Source organism: Stylophora pistillata, chromosome 7, assembly GCF_964205215.1.
Source record: "Stylophora pistillata chromosome 7, jaStyPist1.2, whole genome shotgun sequence".
Lineage (NCBI taxonomy): Eukaryota > Metazoa > Cnidaria > Anthozoa > Scleractinia > Pocilloporidae > Stylophora > Stylophora pistillata.
In genome coordinates this window covers 24,680,717-24,688,216 of record NC_142525.1, presented here as the reverse complement: position 1 = coordinate 24,688,216, position 7,500 = coordinate 24,680,717, and the positions used below count along the sequence as shown (strand labels likewise).

At 38.0% G+C, this 7,500-nt stretch overlaps 1 protein-coding gene and 1 pseudogene across 1 annotated transcript; one reads left to right on the top strand and one right to left on the bottom strand.

Moving 5' to 3' along the window:
• Positions 1-461: 461 nt before the first annotated feature.
• LOC111342621 (dual specificity protein kinase shkA) lies at positions 462-3,798 on the bottom strand. Its single transcript, XM_022949716.1, has 3 exons — positions 3,774-3,798; positions 3,157-3,209; positions 462-863 (listed from the first exon to the last, which is right to left on the bottom strand). The coding sequence occupies exons 1-3, from the start codon at positions 3,796-3,798 to the stop codon at positions 462-464; spliced, it is 480 nt and encodes a 159-aa protein (XP_022805451.1).
• A 605-nt stretch (positions 3,799-4,403) lies between these two features.
• The window catches only part of LOC111342622 (uncharacterized), a 5,321-nt pseudogene continuing 2,224 nt past the window's right edge, over positions 4,404-7,500 (top strand).

The following is a 7,500-nucleotide window of genomic DNA, read 5'->3' as shown; positions in this document are numbered from 1 at the left end:
ACTGATCAAGGATCGCAGAAGACTAAGTAATTTTCTATCAACACTTGTGACTTGGGACTGTGCAAAGAGCCTACTACTGCAATGAAAGTCAATAGATAGTACTGTGAGTGTATTGAAACAATGGCTCAATCAGGTTAGAAGTTAGGACTCCGTTCGCTTTATTTTTGCCTTTCAGAAATCCAGTTCTGAAAAGCAAAAACTTTCAGGCCTTAGTTAATCCAAGAGCCAACGGCTGAAAACGTTGTTATGTGAAAGAAACCAATCAATGTTATGAAAATGATAATAAACCTGAGGCATTGCTTTAGATTAAAACTAAGCTATGCGTTTATCAAAGTGTAATTGATCAGTTCAAAAGCGCCTTCAGAACAAAAAGAAACTCACCTTGATCTTTTTCATCTAAACTTGTACAATTTATAATAAGCACTGGCTTTCACAGATCATGGGGGCATCGGCTTTCCTAATTAACCACTCCATTCATAAGAAAGTTCGGTTATTTTTTGCTCATATTTCTTAGCTGTGGGACGTTTTTCTGGGTCTCCATCCCAGCATTCTTCCATGAGCTCTTTCCAGAAACGTGGTGGTTTCTTGAAGTCTTCGACATCTTTTGGACGATGGCCGTCATCAACCAATCTGAAGAAATCGTGCTTGTCTGATAGATTGACATCAGCAAATGCCCTTCGTCCAAACCAAATCTCCCATAGCATTATTCCAAAGCTGTAGATGTCTGCCTTGAAATCATACAGCTCGGAACGGAACACTTCAGGTGCGTTGTATAGATGAGTTCCGGTGTCTATTCCACTGATGATATCCACTTCTTTACAAATGCCAACATCACATATTTTCACTGTATTCTCCTCTGTTAACTTTAATGGCAATTAAAAACTTTAATCATCTATTTGAATGAAGCTATTTCAAATTATTATAATTGATACAAGGTACTTAAGATATAAACCGCACTTTCTACCGATTCACCGGCTGATAAACCTCTTGGAAAAGTTTTTAAACCACCAGTTGCAGCCGCATGGTTTACAAACTTTTCTCGTGTTCTCCTAACATACCAAATGATTTATCTGCCGGTAAACTGATAGAAAGTGTAAGTACAATAATATGAGTGAATCTTGTCAGCGATACAATGTAATAATTAATTTTACTTTATTATGTGATCAAGTCACTGATTCGCATGAAACTCATCAAAACTGCGATAAACCAATCAAACCTCTAGAAACTGTATGAACTCATAGCAAGAATATCGCAGAATAAAAGCAATGGAATGAAGAACCTGAGCACAAATTGTAAAGAAATCTAACCAGAAGTAGCGATATGCAATATGAAGGCACAAACTATTAATTGCTATTAAAGAATACTCCAACTTGGTCATGAAAAACGGATTTTTGTGGCCATAATTGGCCTATCACTGCTATTGCGACCTGATAATCTGCGCGGAAAGATTTTTCAAGTATTTTAGCCTAGGAAGCAGTTTTAATGTTTTCCGGAGGTTTTTCAGCGTAACAAAAGTAATTTGAAGAATTCTAACTATTGAAATTTATTTCAAAAGTTATTTATTTCTAAAGTATTTGTTTGATTATAAAGGCAAATGCACGGTTGAGTCTAGGTTATGTCATAAATGAAACTGTTTCCTGTGACTCTTTATAGTTTAATTGCATTTCATTAACTTATTAGCAAAAGTAAAAAATTAAGTGATAAAACTTGTCCATCCAGTGATTATTTTGTAATTTAAAGGCGGTGTTGTAAAAGGGATACGACCAATCATAGAAAATTTCTAAGCTAATAAATGTTTTATTCTTGATCAACAATTAACTTTGACGACATAAAACACCGTGTTCGATTTTTTTTCTCAGCATAAGGGTAACGCTAACCTATCATCTCTAAACCCTTCCAGCAATATATACAAATTAATCGAATGAAGCCTTACACTGCTGTAAAAAGTAAAATGTTTATAAATCGAGCTTTCGCCGATTAACGGCATCATCGGGGATAAGAAAATATTCCGGGAGCGCCATACATATATATATATATATATATATATATATATAATTATACATATAATTATATATATATATATAATTATACTTCAAGATTTAGCTTACTTGAAAAAGTTCAAGTAACCTAAATCTTGAAGTATAATTATCCATAGCTCTAGCCCTGCTTTGAGCACTTTTTAGTAGATGATGATCTCATTCCGCCATTTTGGTTATATATATATAACCAAAATGGCGCTTATGTATATATATATATATATATAACCAAAATGGCGCTTATGTATATATATATATATAACAAGTTAAAAGGCCTCGAGCCAACAGTGACGGTGCGCCAAAAGGATTCACAGTCCAAAACTCGATAAATAATAGGAAAAATATTGTAGTACACGAGGACGGACAACTTTGAGCTAAGAAAGACATATACTGAAATAAAAAGTCTAAGAAAGTTTAATAAAAACGTATCGGTCCGAATGAAGGTCTCGGTGCATTTGCGTACTTTGGGGGTTTGGGATAGGGCGTGTCTGAGTGTAAAGGATTTGTGGGAAATGCGTATCGGGATGTTTTCTGTCTTAAAGATGTTGGAGATTCTGTGTAATAGTCGTTCAGAAGGGAGTGGGATCTTGAGGTACGACCATTCTGTGTTGGCTGCTTGAGAGTTTCTCTGGGGGTGCTGTGGGCGTTTTAATTGTTCTATATTGCTCTCTGGGTAACCGTTGAGGCGAAGGATGCCGTCGAATGCGTTTAGGTGTTGTGTTGCAGAAGTATGTGAGGAGCATCTGTCTTCGATGCGTTTTCGCTCGTTGCGGATGAAGTTGAGTTTGGATTTGGTGGGGATAGCTGATTGATAGTGGACGTTAGAGGTTTCTTGGCTGGTTTTTGTAGAATTCGAAGGAGCTGTTGCCATCCTTGGATATGGTGACTTTGAAATCTAGCAATGGTAGTGACATGCCATTGGGTGTTGTCTCTGGTTTTTCAATTTCAAATTTCAGATTAGGGTGTACATTGTTTATTACATGGTGGAAGTGATCTGCTGTGTCTTCATTGGTTGTTTGGATGTAAATATCGTCAACATATCTCTTGTAGGGGCTTGTCATTAGGTGTGATGTGAGCGCGATCCTTTCTAGTTTGTCAATGAACAGGATGGCCAGTATACCTGAGATGTTAGAGCCCATGGGTAGGCCTTCTCTTTGGCGAAAAACTCGATCTCTGAAGGAGAAGTACATGTTATTTAGCGTGAATAAACATATCTACATATCCCGGAATATTTCTTATCCTTGATGATGCCGTTGATTGGCGAAAGCTCGGATTTATAAACATTTTACTTTCTACAGCAGTGTAAGGCTTCATTCGATTAATTTGTAGATATATCAACAATGCTGCTGAAGGACAACATGAACTGATTACCAGACAGACAGACATCTATATTTATACAGGATAGCCCCTTCAGTGTAGTAAACACTGGTATCAACGGGGGTCCTGTTACCCACCCATCCCACCCCAGGGGAGGACATCCATCACACAGTAATCTCGTGCGTGGGAAATTAACGTCTCCTGCCCCTAACCCTGCAGGAGACGGGACCTCCATTTATTCGTCCCTATCCGAGAAGACTAGAATATCTAACCATTTCTTGATGTTAAAGAAAGGAAGCATATTCTTCTCAGTTAATTTTAAGACCCTGAGTGTTGGTCCGGCCGGTATTGAACTCTCGACCTCCCGCACAGCAGTCCGGCGCTCTCCCAATTGAGCTAACCAGGCGGCGGTTTTTTTACCTTCCAGCAATGTTAAACCTTTCATGAACATTCAAATTTTTATTGAGCTCTTGGAAACCTACTGAACATTTTCACCAAATTGTCATTTCAAATAACCAATGTGTCAACAAATGGTCTTTAAATGGTGAGAAATGGTAAAAGGGGTCCTCAAGGTCTCCCACCAAATCTGTCCCCTACCCCCACCATATATGTCGACGTTCACAGCTTAACACTGTAGGTTGGTCCTCGAGTGTTGTACCTAATGATGTTTGTAATCAGAACTCTAGAATGTCCTTTTTTCTCTTACCAAGACATTCTCTAGCTTAATGTCTCTGTGGACAACTTCCTTTTTATGTATGTAGTTAAGAGCATTACAGATCTCCGCTATCCACTGGAAAGCTACCCTACTTACACAATCTAAATGGCTAACACCCATATAATCTAAATTTAGATCAGTGGGTTCAAGCCGATTCAAATTATCATCTAAGTCTTCCCAGTAGCTCATTAAATATGTATAAACATTTCGACTAATCAAATCCCTTCCCTTCGGATGGGTAAGGGGAAATCCTTTACCGAATAGTTACGAACTCTTGGTTTGGACGTTCAGGTATTATCGGCTTTGTCGTGTACTTTTGGCACTTCTTCGTCACTATGACCGACAAGGATACAAGTAGAGCTCGCAAAAGAACATATAATAAAATAAGCGATGTACAAAGGTCAAAACTACAAGAATATTATGACGGCGGCATGAAAACATGCAGTTCTGATAATACGGAAAAGATTACTGTGGCAGCCGAGGAAACTGGGCTGACTATTGATCAAGTAAAGGTAAAATATTTCTTAGTTGGACTGAAACGCTACCATGTTTCATGTATGTGGAATACCCTGCCACTTATTTGCATCTCGTTGAATAATAATAGCGATCATTGTGGTGACTGCTTCTTTCTTCAAAGCGCACCGACATATGTAAATGATATTGCGGTATATTGTCCTTCAGAATTATACTTCTGTTACTCTGTGTATTGCACCAACTTATCTTTTAAAGGATTGATTCTTAAACAGAATTTTGCCCGTCATATACCAAGGTCAAGGAAGTTCACTGTACGATTGTGCTATTCATAATGAGGCCTCGTGGTACTGAATTGTTTGCCTTTTTTTTTTTAAATAATTGTTTTTTGCCGTTTTATGCTAAAAATACGCTTGCATTCTGCAGTATAATCAATGATCAAGAATAAACCGGTAAAGGAAGATATGCGTTTACTCGTCTGTTATTATAAATTATAAAGAATAATTATTTTGTGTTACCCTATTGAGATCTAACTTAAGCAACCTTAGTTAAACGTAGGCTAACCCTAGTGCCCTGTAGGCCAACAGAAGAGCTAGTTAGGCTAACCTGAGTGCTCTGAGGCTAACCGGAGCACAAGCTTGGCCAATTGGAGCTGAAAAGTAGGCTAACCTGAAAGGGTTAATAGTAGGTAACCTGATAGCTAACGATCGAATCCTGGCTCGAAGTTTAGGTTACATCCTCAATCTAGAGTGGCTGAATGTTATAATTACATTTATCATCCATTCGACAACCATGTACATACCAAGGAGATCTGCCTTTATTGATTTGTTGCCAGCCAATCATTCTGTTCTGGATTGAATACAATCTATTGATCAAGTAAAGTATACAAGCTCAGAGCTTCTGCGTGCAGCTTGCATGGGTATTAATAGGGTCAGATCCTGCCGGGGGGTTCCCTGTGTTGCTTGTCTGAATTTAAAAACCTACGGTGTCATTATTTTGCCTATATATCTCCACCTTGTTGTTCTTGTCGGAATTTTGGTGAACAAGATCTTAATTTTTTCAGACTTTCATATATATGCTATCGCTACTTTTTGGGCCATGTCCCTTGTAGGAATTTACCCTGGCTGGGCCTCTATAGGGCCAGCAAGGGAAAGAGAGCAAAAAGGGAAGGGTTGCTATTGTAGCTTAAGGCATTTTGAAATACTTTATTTTAATGTGATACATTTATAAAGAAATGGATTGGAAATGCTACACAAAACAAAATATTTGCTCGCAAATAGAATTTTTATGCCTTCTCTCTTTGACCCGGGTTTATTTCACAATCAAGGGGGACTGGGTTTGGGTCAGGGGTCAATGGCCATTACGCTTGGCCCCCTCTGAGGGTTTTTACAAGTCACATTAACTCCCTGGCCATGTGCTCATCATTCGCCTTGATTACTCGGTGTGAGAAGCTGTTTTTTGACTCCCTCCTCCTCCCCCTGATCCGCCCACTTTCTCGTGTTGTATATTTAGTGTTGGTGCGTTTTTCTTGGCCCGCACCTTTACTGGGAAAACACCTTAACGGAATTCATTCTTGTTCTGCTTGTTTCAATAAAAGCAGCTATGGACCTATTGTCCATAGCCATGTTGCTCCAACTTAAGTTTGTTATTTTTTGGTGCCCAGTAAACAGAGCTCAGGCAAGAGCACCATTGGTAGATTTGTTTTGGGCAGAGAGAGAAAGGCATAAAGGAAAAGATAAGTTCTGGAGTACAAGCAGGTCCAAAGCCAATTAAGATTCCAACAGGTTCACGTGGCTCACACTCCAACAACATGTTCTGTTCAGAGTATTTCAGGTCAGGTGAGAGGCCTGATAATATTTTCAAACACTAAGAACAAATTATTTACATGTATTGTAACTATTATAGACCATTGCTAAAATAATTATAGGGTAACATTAGAGGCATTACAATCCTGGGGGTTGGGTTTGCAATTCCTCCCCCCCCCCCCATTTAAAAAAAATTTCAACATTTGTCAGGCAAAATGCTTAGAATTCAGGCAACAGAAGAATCAGTTTTAAGGCAGTTCTACATCAGTTTAACGCTAACACATTGGGAAACTGTGTAATTTTTTCAGGCATGGAGGTCACAGTCCCCCCTCCAAGTCCAAAGGTGCCTGTATGTCTATGGGTATTATTAATAAACCTCTACTAGTCAATTCTTTCTAAGAAATGAATATTGTAGTTTTCTCTCCCAACTGTGTCTGCTGGGTATTAATTTTATTTTGGTGCCAGGATACCAGATTTAAGTCAATAATGGACAGTGGTTTTGTTAAATGTGTCTAAACCCCAGGAGGGGTACTTGCAAGGGTGGGGGTCCGACAGAACTCTATAATGCAACCCAAAAGGGTTTTCATCCTCAGCTTCTTTTAACCTTTAATTGACACCATAATAGAGTTGTTGATTAATTTATTTTCAATTTTAGTCATATCTTTTATTGCTGAGGAAACTGAAAATCATGCAGTGACATTATAATAGTCAAACCAATTCAACTGATATTCAGTGGAAATGAGAACTTTAATTTTTTTTTTTGCTAGATGAGTGCAAGAAATTGTCTTTGCCTCAAAAGAACAAAGAAGCTGCCAAGAAATGGCATGACATCACATCTGCAGAAAAAGATGAGTTCAAAGGAAAAGCAGAAAGTTTAAAGGCCCCAGATGTTTCAGAGCTTAGTGAGGCTCAAAAATCTAAGTTGATATCAGTTCACAGGAAAAATCTTCTAAATGAGGTAAGGATTTCAATCACTTTAAAAAATAATCTTTAAGCCAAATTCCAATTAGGCAGCATAAACCATGAAAATTCAGAATAATTTAAAACTTCATTAAAAGTGGATGAATAATTTCTAATTGTTGTTATACCGTCTGTGGGAATTAATGGAACATGCAAATGTTTGTGTCCTTTTGAGTAATCCTCGTGCCATATTTTA